Source organism: Etheostoma spectabile, chromosome 8 (assembly GCF_008692095.1).
Source record: "Etheostoma spectabile isolate EspeVRDwgs_2016 chromosome 8, UIUC_Espe_1.0, whole genome shotgun sequence".
Classification (NCBI taxonomy): domain Eukaryota; kingdom Metazoa; phylum Chordata; class Actinopteri; order Perciformes; family Percidae; genus Etheostoma; species Etheostoma spectabile.
Genome location: NC_045740.1, coordinates 19455806 through 19475303, shown reverse-complemented (window position 1 = coordinate 19475303; position 19498 = coordinate 19455806). Strand labels below are relative to the sequence as shown.

Sequence of the window (19498 nt, the reverse complement as noted above, 5' to 3'; positions counted from 1 at the left end):
TTAGACCTTTAGTGTCCCCCAATTACTGTGTCAGTCCCTCTTTATATAGACCTTGTGGTCCCTAATAACTGTATCTGAATCTCTTTTATACGAACCTTAGTTGTCCCTAATAACTGTATCTAGAATTCTCTTTAATATAGACCTTATGGTCCGCCCTAATACTATCTGAAGATCCTTATATAGACCTTAGTGGTCACCCCTATACTGTTCTGAATCTCTTTTATAGACCTAGTGCTTACCCCTAATACTGTCGAATCTGAGCTCTTTTTATAGACTCTTGAGTGGGTCCCTAATACTGTAAGCTGAGTCTCTTTTATATAGACCCTTAGTGCGCCCCTAAGTACTGTATCTGAATTCTCTTATATACCTTAGTGGGCCACTAATACTGTATCTGAGTCCTCTTTTATATGGGGGGGGACCTTGAGTGCTGACCCTATACTAGATCTTGAGGCTCCTTTGTATATAGACCTTAGTGGTCCCCCCTACTAACTGTATGCGTGAAGTCTCTTTTCTATAGACTTGAGTGGTCCCCTAAACTGTAGCTAGAAGTCTCTTTTATATGACCTTAGTGTCCACTATACTAGGTATCCTCATTCTCTTTGAGTAACTTAGTTTCACTATAGGTATCGTGAAGTCTCCTTCCCAAAATTTCAGCCTTGGTGCAGAAATTACAAAGCCACTAAGCCAGTCCCCACAATGACTTTCCCGTATGATGTTGCCAGTTTCTGAGTGTCCTCTATTGAGAGAAGTGGGGTCGAAAGGTAGAGGCGGGGGTGGTCCGTTAGACCACTTTCACATGCCTCGTGTTGAAAGCCATGATGTCCTCTCTCTTATGGTTGGGTCACACTTCTCTGGTGGGCAAAGCGAAAAGGAGAGTGAACCCTTTCCAGATCGACCCATCGTGATGTTTCTTTTTCTCAAGGCATAGCAGGATAACCACATGGCTCGGTTACACCTATCACCCTTTTCTGCAACTGGGGCCATGCAGACTGGGGGAAACGCAATTTAAGGTTTAAAACCTCATAACGTGAACTTTATCCATGGGGAGACCTTACAGACCAGACCCGCTGTTAGTGAAAACACCGGTGTCAGGGGGCGGTGCTAGAGTGCTTTATAAGTGATTTAGAGACAGATATAAGGTAAGATGTTGATAATCCAATCAAGCGCAAGGCAGTTTACATGCCATTGCATATTTTCCTGCACTGTGTTTCCAAAGTATATCATGATGACTTAACTGTAGTGAACTGACTGACCTCAGTAAATTTTATAATTCTCGTGACTTTAAATTGTGTATAGGAATAGTCAATGACTGGTTTTTTATGCATTCAAGATCCCCCTCATTTACAGACGTTTCCAGGTTGCATTTGGCTCAGAAATGACGAGCAGTCCACGTCGCTCCTGCTTCTGATTTCGGCGTGCAGCAGACACGCCTGGAAACACTGGCTGATTGGAGGGCCAGACAGTATTCGCAGTCAGCAACGGACTCTGTGCCTTTTCCAGTGAGCCAGGCAGAGGCCCAAAACAGATCTTACCGCTTCCAAAGTTCTTCCCTACATTCTCGTCGATACTCTGGACATGCCCACAATCGTGGCGTGTGAAAAAAAAAAGTGAAGAAAAGTGAGATTTTGTTGATGCAAGCGACTGCTTACCTGCCCAATAGAATTATCACGACGTGCCCAAATAAAACAACGTGGAGATGCCACAGAGATCATCAGGGGCCCGTAAAGGAAGAAAACAGGGCTTTAAGTTGATGGAACTACCGCTCCACACTCCTGTGTTTTCATTTTCTTCACAAGGAGCCGGCACGGTAACAGGAGGTATACACAGATGAGTGCACTTTTCAACGGCAGCACTCCGCCCTCACGCTCAGGCCCTCCGTTCGTTCGTTAACTTAAGTATTGTTTTGCTTCAAGTCTAGCCCGACCCGACTTCCTTCCTCCCCTGAGCTCCCCACCAAAGGGATGTTACATTCACTCATTTCCCCAGTCCCCTCCCTCTAGCGTCTCTCCTGAAACCCTCTCGACTCCACAATCCTGATTCCCTCTTGCATTCATTTCCATGTTCCTTAGCTCACACCCAGGTGCACTAAGGCTCTCCTTTTTCTGACCAGATTCTCCTGGTTTTTTTTCCTCTTCGTTGGACTCCCCGGGTCTGCTTAAGTACTAATTAAGTAAGCCGTGGGTTTTTCCTTTCCCCTCGGATGTCTCTCCGTGTCCATCATGTGTTCCGGTCTCCGAGAAGGGGTATCCGAAGGAGCACGAGATACCCTTTAAGAGAAGGTTTAATTAGGACTTCAACAGCAACAGAGAGTGCTTGTGTAAGAAATGGCCCCTTTGTTGAAGATTTCCTGTCGATCTTTTCGCACACTGTGGAGTCTGAGTGTTTTGTGTGTGTTGTTCGCTATCAGCTTCTATTAAAACCCCCACCATAAACTTGTGCCCCTGCTGCCTATCTTCTTAACGTTGTGAATATTCCCCTTCTTTCTACAAGAGATTCTTGGTCTAAAGTACAATATTGCGGCCTTATCATATGTAGGTTTCCATTTTTCTCCATGTGAGTAATATGTTTTTTTTTTTCTTTCTCATATCTTGGACTAAGGTATCTTTAAAATAAATAACAGACAACACAAGCAATGGTACCACGGGCATTTTGAGAAACAAATTCATTTTTCTTCCTATTCCACAGATCACTGATAGATCGCTTAATTAAAAAAAAAAATCCAACGCCTTTTAGAGCTAATACAAACCCTTTTACAATGTAAGTGTACAGAAATCACGGCTGCTTTTGTACAGTGGTTGAAAAACAACAACATTTTTTCACTTTTTTTCCAAGGTCGTGTGGCTTTTGATGTTTTTTTCCAAAGTTTTGGTTTGACCTCATTTCACTGTTGACCTTTTCACTTCTTTTGACGTCCCATTGTTTTTTTGCGCCCAAAGAGAAAATGAACTAAAACGGTTCGATTTGCCCAAGGACACATGAGGGTTGTAGCTCAAATCTTTTGTCACATGCAAAAAGGGCTTCCAAGGACAAATGCTAATGGTTAGCAGCGTGTGTTCCTGTTTTCGTGGTATCCTTCAAATATCACAGTGAGTGGCTAGTCGAAAATCAAGGACTCAAAGTCCTTGGAGTTCAATCGTGGGGACCAGAAGGTAATGTACTAACTTTCATAGCTTTATGTAATATTGTTGATTTTTAGTTTGGACCCGTGGTTTGCCCGACATCGCTCATGACTGCTGTGTGTCTTAAACAGACAAAGAGACGACAATAAGATAAATACAGAAGCGCCAATGTCACATTCACATATCATTGTGCTGTGTAATAAATTGCACACGACCACAAACGCGACCCCAACCAACACCACACACACAACACACACACAACCACCACACACACATACCACACACACACACCACGCACACACCCCCGCACACACCCCCGCACACGCGCACAGCACACTTTCCTTCTTGGAGCGTTCCATGGCTCCTTTGATCGCACCCACAAAGAGCCTGTCTGTCTGCTTTGTATTCAGTCCCACTTTGTGGTTTGGAATAGTAAACAAAACCATCCAATTTGCCGCCAGCTAATTTGTGACAGACACCTCTCGTCCGTGCATCCCTTCAAGTCCCGTGTCGCGCTGCATATGACACATAGGTGGGTGAACACGACCATAATCAGTTTTGCGAAGCAACCCTGCACTCTCTGACCTTTTCGATTATGAAAGCGTGCATTCATCTAGTGAAGTGTAATTCATAATTCTTGACAGTATGTTGACGATGTCTGTCAGGCGGCATAGAAGATGAAAATAAGGTAGAGGAACTGTTAGAATACAAGGGTACTTACAATTTAGGTATTTATCTATCCAGTGAAGTTTTCATTTTTTAGATCAATAGGGCTACTGCTAGTTTCACAGATTATACAGCCATCGCAACCACGTTGTTGTTTTTATTCTACAGCTTTCCTGTAACATCATAAACTCATTGACAAAACATATATAATCCACATTGGAGGTCTAAAGGTGCCCTTTCCAATGTCAACGTCAACGAGGCATCCTTACGCGAACCTTACCGAGTTTGCGAGCATTAAAACCACCGTTCTTGCAACGGATTTTGTTCGCACACTCAAAAGATGGAAACAATGTCTACCTTTAGACAGACAACAAACTAAAAGGGTCTGGGTTCTCTGGTAAAAATAGATTTTTATGTTTTCAAGTTTTCAGTGTAATACGCCTGCATTACTCTATTTTACATTTTACAATGGCATTAAGAGTGTGACCCATCTTTTTCCTTTTGCTGTTTAGCCATCTTGCATGGCGATGTGTTCTAAAGTGCGTATGGCATGTTGTGCTTGTGGATTGGTATGGTCCCCCGGCTTTGGTCGCATACTGCAGTACTCCCATGTGTTTAATTGCTCCTTTTCAGACTTCATGTTACATTCATGTGACAAGCTTGAATCCTACAGACTATTTGTGAATCACTCTGACGTTTTTCCGTGCTAGCCCATGAGGGTTGACATTGTGGTTTGGAATGAAAAGATAATGATATTTGTCACAAGTGTTTTTTACTTTAAATCTAAGATATGTGAATGCCTCTGACTGTTTTCATGTAGCACACATAAATTTGACCAAAAGTTACCAAATAGCCCTGCAAACTTATCCCAGTCAGCCGACGCCTCAGCTGTACTTGTGTTCATTGCAATTCTAATTTTTGCAGGCTAACACACTAACTAAATTTGACATGGTAACGTTAGTACCTTCCAACATCGTTGTTTAGGCATTAATCGTCCTAGCACATGTTGCATGCTGGAGATGTTACAGTTAAAGCTCCAGCACCGTTGTTTCTTCTACAACCTCCCAGAGCGTACCCTGGACTCTTAGGCTTGTTCATGTTTGTCTACAACCCATCCAATTATGAAATGGTGAGCATAAAATCACAACATGTACTTGCAGGCTTCCAGCCACGGGCTCACGCGTTGGCCCGTGAGACGACACGCATTTTGCTGGTTTTCACCACGCCACACCCACACCCCCGTTTCTCCACGCTGAAGTTTCGGCGCCGGCCGGTCAATTTCTGAAAATTAGTTATCTATGTATTTTACCTTTGATACCACTTTTGATCGACTAGTGTGCTTTCAAGACTGTGCAGGGGTTCAAAGAGCGCTCCCTGGTCTTGTGGATGTTCAAAGTGGGTCGCAACTGAGGAAACATTTTTTTCCACGCCCGCCCAGGTGCATTCCCCGCTTCAGGTATGAGCTCTGAAGTATCGCAATACCCGAATCCTTCGCTTTTCGTGTCACTCTCTCTGTAAATAATATAGTTGAGCAGCGCGGCTTGTAGTGTAGGCAACTTCAGTTCCGTTTGGTGGCCCTCGATCTGGGGGGGGGGGGGGCAGTTACGCGTGTCATCCGTGTAGTCCTCCGATGAGAGCAGCGTACAGCTACTTCTAGAGACTCGTCAGAGACCCAGGACCCAAATTGCCTCTGTGTCCTCAGACTGTCAATTGAGATCACCTCTATCAGCGGAGCATACATGCACAGCATACTATCTACACAACATCTCCACATCTTCGGGTTAACCAGAGATGGAGGAGTTATATTTTAATGTGGCACAAATTTGTAATCGGAAGCCGAAATCTGGTGAAACACATCTGAGCTATACTATATAGTTCTATAATTATATATACGGATCTGCAACGTTGGTTGCCCTATTGTGCATCCTACCTCGCTCTCTATGTAACTAGTACATAATTATTTGATTGTTTGTAAATGGACAAATGAGTACACTACTCATTTTCCCCCAGAAAAGTAAAAACATTATGGGGTAAAGAGGATAGGGGCCAAACATACTGGAGCCTGGCCACAAAGGTTAAAGAATAAATTTAGAGGTAACTCCCTTGGTTCTCATTCTGTAGAAATTTCAGTGTCTTATTGTCCTCATCATTAATTAACTTGGGGCCCTGGGTCCTACACCAGGACCCCTGGACCGTTGACACACAGACGCAATATCTTCTCATCTGTTCCTGACATTGCTACTGTCACTCCTTCATGTGGTTCATCATGTTTTGCACGTGTGTGGGTCAGGTTCTTATATCGTAAGAAAGTTATAATGATAAACTAATTAATGCTAAAATGCATCTAAAACCTGTTGATATACACATACTGCAAAGCTCTTAACCCTACAGTTTTGCACTATCTGAAACTTGATTCTCCATTTTCTTGCAAAAAGACTCTCCAGAAAGTGCCAGTTAATGGTTTTTTTCAAATTTTTTTTCCTGGGAGGGCTATACCCCAGAAAACCCCCCTAGGGAAGCCCCTCCCCCCCAATCACAATCAATTTAAACCCTAATAGGATAAAGACCCAAGAAGAATGCTTTGTAGCGGAAAATTGGGCCCCCCCAAATCTCATCCAAGGGTTTTGGAAAGTGGGCAGGCGCCTGGACTTGTAGTAAATTGGTCTGAAAACAAATCAATCCACAGCATGGGCAAGCAGCAATTAACAATCGTTTATCTCGGCTCTACTCTTCTGACACAGTGTTTTTCACTAATTGGCTGATAGGAGCTGCTGCTGCTCGACAGGAGCTGCTCACTTATTTTCTTCCTGGCTGTGTTCCTCTCCTCCTCGCGCATCAAATAGCAGGTCACCCCAGCCTGACACAACACATCCCGCCCAGCTTGTTCATTCCTGTCAATCCCGTAGAGTCACAAGCTCTTTTCCTGCTGCGCCGGATAAGCGTCTCAAATTCACTGCCTTCTAGGCTGCTGACTGAATTGCCCTCCATAGACGAGTCCAATTGTCCTGTTTCATCTCTTCAACAGCCGACCCAGTGGTCATCTACATTTTCAGCAGCCATTCTTTCCAAAACTTTTTTTACGCCTGTGTTTTGATTATCAGTTGAAGGAAGGAACGCAATCCTCTGGCTAATAGTGCCGGGTGACAACGTGCAGTGATTTTCGCTTCCGCATCGTTTCTAGTCATCCTAGGATTTTTTCCAGCCTATTAATGCCAAACATTCCTATCATCAATCGAACCGTGAGTAGGATGCTGGCATTGGACAATGACCGCGCCCCCGCTACCAGCACGTTCATTAGACCCGTCATTTTGTCCGTGGGTCAATTTGACAGACTAACAGAGTAAAGTCTGACACAATCTCACATCTAAGGCACCCTCTCACATCTACATTAAAAGACGAACAGTATCAAGACTGGAGATCTTGCAAACTCAATTGGATTTGTTTTAACACTCACGTTGTCCCTCGGCGGGTCCTTTACCTTTCGAATCATTGTTTCTTTTTACTCCCAAAAGAACAATGATTGATTCCACCACAAGCTCCTTTGGCAATAGCAAATCTCTACTTTTCTTAATTGAGTTGTCTTTATTCAATTTTTATAGTTGGTGCAAAAACATTGCATGGTTTTGAAATATTCGTTAGTAAAAGTTAGACATATCCTCGATCTGTGATTATCCATCACATACCATTCAAAACTTTATGTTTAGTCTAATATTCCTAATTTTCTATTTGTCTAACTCAAAACTTAGTATATTTTCCTAAAGAAATGAGGTTTATCGAGCCATAAATCCAAATACTGTAAACTAAGTTCAATAAGTGTAAGTGTGGTACTGGTGGTTTAACTTGAAAAAAGGGACACAAAAACGTAGGAAAACATTCAAAGCATCACAAAAGTGTGATTTTACTCATTTTGAAGACAGAAATCGATGGGAACTGATCACAAACTGTTAAACCGCCCGCATTACGTGGGTGTGGCACGCGGAATGTTGGTGAAAAGTCCCTGGCCAGCCTTGAAAAACACTGCTGTAAAGTCGAGAAGAAGACCATCATTAGAAGCGCTGTGGTAACGGAGTAAGTGCTATTGAAAGCCCGAAGTCTGTGGTAGGAGGTTGGTTTGGTGGTGACCCCCATCGTGTAATGTTTCCTAGTCACGTTCTTCTTTCTCCCTAAACCCCTCCGTAACGTTCTTCCCCTGTGTACACAAACACAAGCACACCCCCGACTGTTTCCTTAACTTACGGGGACGTTTCATATCACACATTCTTCCGTGGGACCCTCACAAGAATATTTTGCAATTTGTTGAAAACTCCCAAGTTTTTGCGGTTTGGCTGTGTTCATTTCACAAATGACTGTGAAATCATTTGGGTCATGCAGACTTGCTCACAGACAGGTTTGAGGAGTCTTTTGTTTCCCATGGCCATCACCTCTTCATACCACACAAGGGGAGGGCTGTAATGGACTTTTTCAGCATGAACTGGTCTCGTCTCAACCCCAGCCTCCATTACATCTCTGTCCTGCTGCACACCTGGCTTCTTGATTGCTATGCTAGCCCTCCTACAAATCGGGAACTCTGGTAGAACATCTGGGCGTATGATAATATATTCCTGATCCCGTTATATTAAGTTCTTAACATAAATTAAATTCTTGTTGTCGACAATTCTAATTCGATTAGTTTTGATATATAATAATAATAGATGTTCGTGATCCAAATACTGGGAAAATTACAATGGGCAATCAGGCAAAGTCCATCACACAGCACAGATATAAATATAATTGAAATACGTACTTACCCGTCTATGTCCTTTTATGGTCATAGTTAAATTTAAAACAAGCTACAGCACTGATCAATTTCCCTACACTGTTCTCGTTTGACTTCCACCATTTCCACACAGTCTAACTTAGCATCTTTAACGTATGTATATATTCTGTGAGGTTTTATTATTTATGATGTGGAGGTACATTGTGGAGGTGTTGTGTTGTTTTATGAGTTGTCTAACAACCTGGATTGCCTAAATGCTCCTAGGAGTAATCAAGTATCTATCTATCTATCTATCTATCTATCTATCTATCTATCTACTATCTATCTATCTACTATCCGTCCTCCTTGTTCAGCAAGCTTGCCAATCCAGTGTAGACCACTGATTCTCACTGGTCCCATGAAGGTTGTTTCAATGTAGTTTTATCCTACCAGCGGAAACATTTCCCTCAATATCATTGTTTCTTATTGAATTCGTGTCCAATTGTTGCCGCAGTGTGACGGGGTATGAACAGCCGAGTGGCGCGTAGTCAGGAATGTGATACTGTCGGACGACCTTTCTTGCCGGTGTTAGATTCCACTCGCCTATTTTTACTCAGGATATGTGGTTCTGGCTTGTAGTTTGCTCTCTCTCCCCCCCCCACCCAGCACGCTTATTAACCGCTGTGTGTGTTTTATACAGTTCAAAGCGGCCTATAACGGAAATTATTCTCCCGCGGAGGGAGCGAGCGCTTTACTCTCATCCATTTCACTGAGTTTTTGCCATTTGAACCGCCCCCCGAAATGTATTTCCCTCCCTGTCCCATCGCCACTTTTAATTTATTTACCCACTTATTGATTCGGATAGTTTCCCGCAACGCAAGATGGCACCAGTGCAATTATTGCTATACTGGAGTATGACTGTACAACCCTTTTTTGTAGCCATCATCACACAGGCCTGCGAGCCATTCTGCAGCAGACATTTTTATGTCAACAATAATCAAGGCAAACAAGCAAATTATGACACACACACAACAACACAGACAACAATAACACACCCACACACCACACACCAAACAAGCACACACACCACACACCACACACAACCCACACCTGCTCAGTTGAGACAGGCCCCGTTTTCTTCACAGCCCTTTCCAGCTAGTCCTAATCCAATCATTTTGGTGGAAAGCGCTAAGGCAAGCCGTTTTCACTAACTCTCTCCTCCCGCGTCAAGACTCCTTCCACCCTCCCGTCCACCCCCTCATGCCCCTAAACGAAAATTATTAACACTGCGCACACATTTAGCTTGTCTCAAACTGAATCCCTCTAAAAAATGACATATTCCATTCGTGTCTGACCAGCAAAGAGGAGGGTGTGAATTGGGTTTTATACTGCTGATGTTTCTGATTTGTTTTATATGCTGCTGCAACCACAGCTTACCGGTTAAGGTTTGTCATCTGCTGGAGACCTCCCCGGTGGAGTACCAAGATGCCAGAACGACACTCCTCCCATAGGAACCTTTTATAAGTCAACCAATGTCACTAAACTTGTCTTAAACTGTTGGAGGATCCCACACAGACATGAGGAGAACATGCATTGTAGAGGCAACGTAAAAGAACCCATGGTTATTGTGTTTCAAATCGTGATCAAATTACATTAACAAAATTCACTCGGTTTGTGGTCCTAGTTTCCATTGATTGTCCCCAAAGACAACAATCCCAACATAGATAGCCTCGGGTGGAAAACCTGTCCATACTGTGTCTGTAGATTATTCGAGTACCAATATGTGGACAAGAAAAATTAGTTTTTCATGTGTGTTAAAGTTTTTAAAGGTGAAGGCGCAGGTAGCCACATACTGGCAGTGTCCACAGTTTCTACTTCCATCCCTGACTTTGATGCATGGTCATCCCTCTCACCCGAACCAAAAGGTTAAACCAAAATACTCCTTGCGGACACTGTTGTTACCAGAACAGGGAACGAGTCCCCCATGGCATTGATGCACACAACACTCGTACATTTTGACATATATAACGGCCCATAAACTGTTAATAACACCTCCTACACACTTTGATTTTGAGGCCTACTCGGCCGGAGAAAGGAGCTAGCTCTACATTTTACCCCTAAAAACCCATTGGGTACGTTGGTCCTTGTGTATAAGAAGAAAAACATGGTAAGCCCATATGTGTATGTGTGCCTACATAGCCTTGTAAGGAAAGCTTTTATACAACAAGTCCCTATGTTTATCATGAGTGGTTCTGTAGTTCCCGTTCCTTCCTTTGCGGCTAAAGTTTTTTACAATTCCTTCACAAGCTACACCATTTTCTTTTCGCCAGCTTGTCTGAGCTATTTTGCCCAGTAGTTTTTAACCTTGCGTTTGTGCGTCTTTCCTCAAATTGAAAATCCTGGTTTTCTATCAATTTTTTAAACCTTTTTCTTATTTTTTTGTCCCTTTTTTCAACCTTTTGATGCTTTTTTCAATATTTGTCTATCATTATATGATGACATTACTTGAACACTTCTTACATACTTATTAACTTATAGTTTTACAGTTATTTTTTTGGGGATTTATGGTCAATGACCTCATTTATATCCTTATAACCTAGAATGTTTGAGTTAGAACAGCTAAAATTGGGATCTCCTTGTAAATTGATCAGCAATTGGAGTTAAATTAAGAATGGATGTTAAGGCTAACTGCCACACCTGGAAGAATGTCAACTTGTACTCAATACTGTTTTCAAAACCACGTGGTGCTAACAACTTGAATAAGACGCCTCAAATTAATGAAATATAGATTTTGACTTGCCAAAGTAGGTTTTCCACCAAACAAACACCCTGAAAGTAGCTACCAAAGCACACATCATTTGTCATCCTCATACTGCTTCCTGTAATGAGGGACTGTTGTTTGTCACTAACTTCTGTGAAACTAGTGGAAACTGTCAAACTATCGATAGAACCAAGATTCTGGTCTTTATCTTAAATAGGATCGATCTAGTATTCCTAATCTTAAAATGGTGTCTCGCTTGACCGGTATTGAAGCTATATATTTGTGATGATTTTTAATGTTAAGCGCGACTACATTTGACCCTGATTTGAGGCTCCGGATCCTCCCTGTCGATTGCCTCGGTTCTGTTTACGCCTCTCGGCCCTTAATGAAATGCACCGGGAGGCCTGGAGAGGCGGCAACGACAGATTAAGGAGGTCATACTCAACTCTCCACCAAGTGTGTCCTCCTGGGAAACGTACCATGCCTGCCTTCAGTGTACAATCTGGCCCGACAAATGCTTTCTCATGATGCACCAATCACATCCGCCCAAATTCACGCTTTTCTGTCACATAGCAATAGAGCCATGCGCCGGGCGGGAATTTTTTAAGTTATTCATCTGTATACACTTATGAGGTGCCCTTTAGCCATGTGAAAATAAAATGAAAGAGAAAGAAATAAGATCCCAGTCGTGGTTACACGTACTAACTTGGCGGAAGTACAGGTCCACTTGCTGTTTAATTTTTGCCTTAAAGTGAATATAATGGACCAAACTACACTCCTGTACTTTCGGAAGAGTGTGGCACTGGCTCGTTTTTGTCCTCCAATTTGTCACCGAGCGTTTCAATCGGGGTGGGCACAGCCCTCTCGTCTCACTCGCCTGCTGCTTGCGGGAGCGATGTTGAGTCAGAGGTGAGGAAGAAGACGCTTTGCTCAGAGCTCTCTCACCGGTGGAACCTGTAGCCTGAGTCCGTCTCAGATGGTCGTACGAGGTTGTGTGAATCTGCCTGTGGGACTGTAGTGGGAGAGAGAATCTGCAGAGGGCAAGGCTGTGGGGGCAATTCCCTCAGTTTCCCCCATGAAAAAGTTAAGCCAGAGATGTTAAACGCAGGGGTCCGGGCTCCTAGGGGTTCTTTAGAGTCACTGCAGGGGGCTGCCAAATTGTCAATTATTGTTAAAAGTGATTTTTCTTTACAGAACACTACTTTTCAGATCTTTAACAGGGTGAGACCGGTGGGTCAGAGGGGATAAAGTAAGTAAAAAGTTGCAAAGAACTCCCGCACACTGTCTACTGCACCAACTAAATGTAATATTAAGCAACCAAATATAAAGGGAATTGTTTTTTTGAAATTTCGTTTTTTTTTTTTTTATCTCTTAACCCTCATGTTGTCCTTGGTCAACCTATATTCCTATATTATGTTCTTTTTAACTACCCTATTGTATTTCCAAAAACTAGCAGTATTGGATACAAATAGTACACTACTTTTATATTCATTTGGGTTTGTTGCTTCCAATTTTTATGCAGTTATGAATAAAAAATGAAGTGGGTTTTTTGAAAATATAGCTGGAGTAAAGTTTTGACATAGATCCAGTCCTTTGATTATCACCATCACATCCCTGTCCTTTATTTAGTCTCAATAATTCCTAATTTGCCTAGCTTTTCTAACCTCAACCATTGTAATCTTTACTTAATGAGGTTTATGACCATAAATTTTCTAAAAATCACTGTAACCAAGTTAATAATCTTAGTTGCTTTGAATGAAATAAATAATTTTTTACTTTTTTTTCGTCCGCCAACATTGTTTTTATTGCTATTGCCTAATGACAACGTTTTCTCTTCTTCAAATGATTTATGCTCTCGTGGATAACATTTCTCTCAAATTTTTTTTTTTCTCCCTCAATGGCCAATGTATAAAACAATCTTAGCGCAAAAGTTGATACTGGCGTCTATCAGTCTCCTTTGAATTGAATTAGTCGAATGTTCTGTGTCCGCCTACAAGATTATCCGTATGAAAAGAAATAATATTCTAAAGACCAATTACCGAAGCACAGTGCGGCCACGCTGAAAAAGAAAACATCGTTATCACGTTATCACTGAAAAGCTTAGTGTACCACAAGTATTCTTTTCAAGAGATTTTTACTTCTTTAACAAGATTCCAGTATTTAACAACCATACTTTAATGTTTCACAACATCCATCTTAATGAATTACACCCATAAATGTTCTTGTGATTACAATAATACTATGTATCAACAACAATGAACATTCGACTATTAGGCGTCACCCCAACAAGATGTACGTAATGAATATTTGAATAGTAAATATATTCCCAGACACCAGGCACCTGATCAAATTTCTGTGTAACTTCTAGTTAGGGTACTGGCCCCCTTTTTCTTGCCGGCTCAGGCACCGGTTTAAAGTTAGTTTTCATCCGCAAAAATATCCTAGCCCTTGAGCTATCTTGTCCCCAAAAATGCAATATCTGTCCTGCAGCGTAAATTACTTGTTTTTCTCTCTCTCGCTGCACCCGTTGTTTTTCATTGTTGGATGCCCCGCTATCAGACAGGTTCAGTAGAGAAGTACCTGGCAGATTGGCCATATGGAGGCAGCTGCTCTTCCATCATGGCTTGGGGTCTCCGTGAAGTGTGTCGATGACTTGATGTCCTCTGGCGCTCCCGTGATGCATCAGCACAGGCCGGGCTTTCTCCAAACGCGATCCTGGACTGACGTATGACAGCGCCCTCTCTCTCCATCCAGCTCGCTCTCCGGCGATGTACTTGACGTGCCCATTCCGCAGCTCGCCCTTCAAAGCCTCCACCTAGAGGGATTTCGGAGCGTACGCTGCCCGGATGAGCTGGGATGAGGGGGGGGCCCATGGGCCCTTCCAATTCCTGCTTCGAGACCTCTGTGAAATCTCTGGTTGTTTGTGTAATCTTCTCTTTTCCTATTAAATTTCATAGGTGCTGGTCACGGTTTATGGATGTCATAGTGCCTCTCTGAATGAACGAGATAGAGACATCAACCCATGTGGGTTCGGTAGGGTACAGATTCAATTATGGCACATATGAGATAAAGATGTTTTATCAGTATTAATAAGTTATGAATTGGGTATTACAACTTTCAACATTGACAAATAAACGAGGCACACCCTGTAAAGCATGCCCACTAATGAACTGTTACAAAAAAACAGTCCTCATAGGTGGCGTTGGGATGGTTTTCCTTGTGTGTTTTTTTGTCCTGTCTGTGTCCTCGTGTTTGTGTCTTAGTTTCCCCCCGGTTTTGTGTGGTAGTCTGTCTTATGGGTCCTTTGTGAGTGTCGTTGTGTTCTGTTTCCCTCTTTTATGTGGTAGTCGGTTTCCTCCTGTTCTTTCTCGTCTTGCTGAGATGACTTTGTCTGTCTGATTGTCTTACCCCGCCCTAATGTAATGAATGTCACCGACGTATCCCCCGTCCTTTTGGTCCTGTCCTCGGTACTTCCTTGTATTAACTCATGTGTCCCTTTTGTCCTCCGTCGATATCGCTTCTTGTGTCCGGGTTCCGTCACGTTTGCCTCCTACTGAGTGTTTGCGGGTTTTTACTGTTCCCGTTAACCTGTGAGTTTCCTTGCTGTGGTTTCCCTGTTTTTTTGTCCTCGTCTTTTGCCGTGACCCTTTTTGTGTTTGGCTGTTTGTTTTCAACAGGATGAACAGGCGTCTCGGTTGAAAGTCCCCATAATACGTTTCTTCCTCGAACATCATTGAGATGCCCAGTGAGAAAATTAGCTTAAAAGAAAGAACAAATCTTACCGTAAGATCAACTTTATTACAATGAGGGAAATTGCTGCGCAGTGCTTGCATTTCAAAGTTACAATGACTCTAACTAAGTGCAATTCCACAATATAATACAGTCTATCAATTAAAGAATCCGGTCACGTATAGGTCATAGGCAATACCAACTGGTCACACTAGGATCGTCTGGGTGGGCTGCATATAGATTATGGTACATACCAAATATCTTAAATGTATGAATGTTCCATGCTGCATTGTGAGCTGAATCTATGAGGTTACGATTTTTCTTGACTCTGTTAAGCCACTTACAGTTAATCAGGTTAATGTGTAATGGAATGTCCTGTTCTTATATAGTCTCAACGACTACTCAAAGCTCTTTCATGTAGCCACAGGAACCAGTCCACACACACTCACACACTGCTGCGTAACACGGTGCCACTTCTCATCAGACAAACCTCACACCACCTTTACACACCGATGGCTCAGCATCGGGACAACTCGGGGTTCAGTGTCGTGCCCAGGACACTTTGACATTGGGAACTGCAGGGGCCAGGGATTCGACCGCCAACCTTCCCAGTGCTGAATCAACCAATTCTCCCTCCCATCTTTAAAATACCTTGGCGGTACCTTTGTTGTTGTTATTGAGAACTTTAGCCGTCATATACACGCGTTAATGTAACAACTTTACATATGTCATATCGCACCTTTCTACTGCGCTTGGGCAGATGTGGCGTCCCTTTGTTTGTTTAGGTTAAGGAAAAGCTCTGGTGGGTTTAGGGTTAAAGATAAAGCACTTCCCTGACATGTTGGCAATAACGGTTAAGTCACACGGGGACCGATCTCCGTCTCCTGGGTGGGAAATCCTGTGTTTGGACCCATCCACCCCCCAACCAACTCCTACTGGAACATTTTCCCTCCACACATACTACTTCTAACCCCGTCTACTCTTGCTTTCCCCATACGCTGTACACACACGCCGAGGGCGCTTTTTTCGTTGCCTCTACAAGACCCGCACACTGTCCCAAACGTGAATATATGCAGAATGTGCTTTTTACATTCTTTTAAAACATGGTTGCCCACTGGTTAATTCATTATAATTCTTATAATAAGAAACCTGCTGCTTGATCCACGGAACTATGTTGTGATTTTGTGGATGCTCAAAATGTATGACTGTTTGTGCAGTCCCCTTCCAAGAAATTTGCTTTTTCCTGCCGCCCTGGGTCTTGCACAGCTGGGCTTACATTTTGTGCCGTGATGGCCCCGACTTGTGCATGTTCTTTTTCTGTCTATCTCACCCATGTTCGTCTGGCTTAGCCTCAGGGCAGACAATCATGTGCGTGGAGGCTAGCGTCCTGCATGATTTAATTTAACTCCAAGACTCCACCTGCTGATTTCCCTGATTACCTTCGCATGAAAATCCGCAGATTTCAGGTTCCTCCTGCCCAACTGGGGCATGAACTGCCCCTTCCCAGGTAGGTTTTAATTCTCCCAAGCAGATTATATAGGATTGCATATGTTTTTTTTTTTTGCATGTACTCCATATGGGTCAGGGTCCCTCAAGATTAGAAATGATATTCTGATCTGAGGGTCAGACGATGATTAGTTCCCCTGCCAGACCCTTCTTCCAAGACGGTAGAGGAGGGTCCTGGCCTCCCCCAGCGCGTGGCTATATGCAATGATGTGCTCTGGTTTATTGGCATCTGAAATCAATTTTCTGTTTCTTGTGTCAGTGTGACACTAGGCCTTACTGACACAGAGCCACAGAGGTTAGAATGGCGAATTTATATTTCCCTCCAAGTAAATCATCTGTAAAATAATTTTAAAAAAAGCACTACTGTAAGCATATTACATGGCCTACACACAAAACTAGTCCCCTAGCCACATGTCTCAACTTAGATCCAGGAGAAAATGACTCAGAAAATGGATTTTTTATGAATTTATTTCTACGGATATGTCTGTTCGTTTTTCTTATTTTTTTTTTTAAACTGTTGGCAATGTAGGAAAAAAAAAAGTGTATGGCGATCTTTCACCGCTGTGGATAAAGACGAGGAAACGGGCAGGAACGCACGCTCGCCTTTAGACACTAGCCACGCAGAATCTTTCTGCGTTTCTTTACTTCATAACATGATTATAACCGCTGTAAGTCATCTTATGCTTTGTGTGTGGGCTTAATAACCCTTGTGTGGTCCTCGGCTCAAATTTGACCCGTTTTCAAATGTTCTTTTTTATATATATATATATATATATATATATATATATATATATATATATATATATATATATAAAAGAACGATGGGTTTTTTACAATCAAATTGCCCCAAAATAACCTGGATGCATGCACGTATGTTGCATGGAACCCGTACAACATAAACTATACGTCCATGTTCTTTAAAAAGGTAAAATTAGAGACTACTTCAATTGAATTCTTTTGTTTTATTCATAGCATTTTCATTTTGTCAAACTCAAAAATTAGGCGTGTCACTTAAATTAGGTTTATTGGCCATGAATGATGTTAAAAAGTTTTTAAAAGCGCCGAAAAAAAAGCATAAAAAAGCGACCCGAAAGGACAAGTTCATGTCTGCCGTCAGGACGATCCGAGGGTAAATGGAATCGTGAGACTTTAGGCTTTCTACTGAAGTGCTGCGTGAGCGTGTTTATGACGATTTAATGCTCGCAATTAACGAGTGAAGAAAACGTTGTCTCTTAAAAATTGAGAAAACGGCCCGGCGGCGGGACCGTGCCGACCGAGGGGTTAACGAGGACAGAACCATAGTCCAACCTAAATAAAAACCCCCAGACCCGGATCAGTGTGAACCTTAAAACCCTCTTCCTGAGGTTCTCGCACCCCACCTTCTCGCCGGTGCTGATGCTGCCGCAGCGCAGGGCGTTGATGTCCTCGCGACACTGGTCCATGAAGCCGCAGATCAGCTGGTAGTCGCTGAAGACGATGGCCGTCATCTTGGTGATGTACTGGTTGCACTGGTAGTCGGTGATGTTGCCACGGTGATCCACCAGGCAGGAAACCAGGTAGCCCTTGCCCAGCTCCTCCGCCGCACATTCCTTAATCTAAAAAGGGAGGAGCGCAGACAGCTTCATCAGCTTCATCAGCTTCATCAGCTCGGCACGACAACGCAACGCACTTTAAATATCCTGGTTGTTGTTTTGGTTTTTTTCATAACTCTTTTCATTAGCATTTTTTTCATTAACAATTTTCAGAGCAATTGTGATTGAGTACAGGACAAAAACGAGGTTAAAATATATATAATGTCTATATATAAAAAAGTAGTAATTATTTAAATAAAAATAAAAAGGGATAATGAAGCATGCATAAGAGTAAGCCGAGTCTAAGCATGTGCATGCAACCTATATATACATACATACATACATACATCCACAGACCTAAATACACGCATTTATTCTCTAGACTTATGGAAAACTGTTATTGTCTCTGTTCTCATTACTAATCAGACTTCAGGGACAAGATGTCTCTGTGACATAACGTCCAACCCTGAAGTCAGATAAATAACAGGCTCTCTCACCCAATCACACATGCACGAGGTGTGCAGGTGTTGCCGTTAGTCCGTCTGCAGACGACTGAATCGATCTGTAGATTACAGGTGTTTCTACACCAGGCGACACCTGGACTCAGAGGGACTCGCGCTGAATATGTGCAACACGCAGACAGTCGTTATTTGGATTTTCTTTGTTTGCCTTATGTGTGTTTTGTCGTTGGCACATTGAGCTCTGCACAAAACACCCTGCATACTTTTTACTTGACAAGCAAGCTGAGCTTCTTTCACACGATCTAGGAAGGAAACTGTGTTTTTAGCAACACCGGCTTTTAAATGGCGCCTTATTAAGACATCATCAGAGAGAAAATAGGTTTAGAGTCACTAGTATTCTATGTTTTTATTGTCTGATTACTACTATGCACTAAGTATGCGTGTGTGAAACGGTTAAACGGATGACTGATAATAATTAAACTGGTGGGTTTGTGATGACAAAGCAGCTTCAGGAAGGTTTGTGTGCTTCTGCGACTTTAAAAAAATAAACATTCAGCTTGATGGCAGATACAGGAACTTCAAACAGATCCTAAAGATTAGGACTTCCTGTTTGTTGGAATGGGGCGTGCAGTAGAAATGTGTGCCCTTTATTCGCATACCCTCGATTACCCTTAAACAGGTTTTATTTAGTTATTTTATTGGGTGTTTTTTTTTACCGTTACTCAGTTTCTAGAGAGAGTGTTTGTGAGTGTGTGCTGATAACAAAGAGGCGAATAGGAGAGAAGACGTGGTTGAGAGTGGGGATGATCCAACACTCAACAACAAGTACTATCCTCGAAAAACACATCAAGGCTTTGCGGCTTCTTTGCTGAAATTAAAATCTCGCGTGTAACCTATGCCTAATTGGACGTTTATACTATAGACTGTGTGTGTGTGTGTGTGTGTGTGTG

The 19498-nt window shown here is 42.6% G+C and overlaps 2 protein-coding genes across 4 annotated transcripts in view; both read right to left on the bottom strand.

Moving 5' to 3' along the window:
* LOC116693755 (mixed lineage kinase domain-like protein) overlaps positions 1-19498 on the bottom strand; it is a 525120-nt gene that overhangs the window by 442069 nt on the left and 63553 nt on the right. The gene's annotated exons all lie outside the window — the stretch shown is intronic.
* The window catches only part of glg1a (golgi glycoprotein 1a), a 90841-nt gene that overhangs the window by 43286 nt on the left and 28057 nt on the right, over positions 1-19498 (bottom strand). The window contains 1 exon segment of the mRNA XM_032522265.1: positions 17896-18111. Coding sequence (XP_032378156.1) covers positions 17896-18111 — 216 coding nt within the window.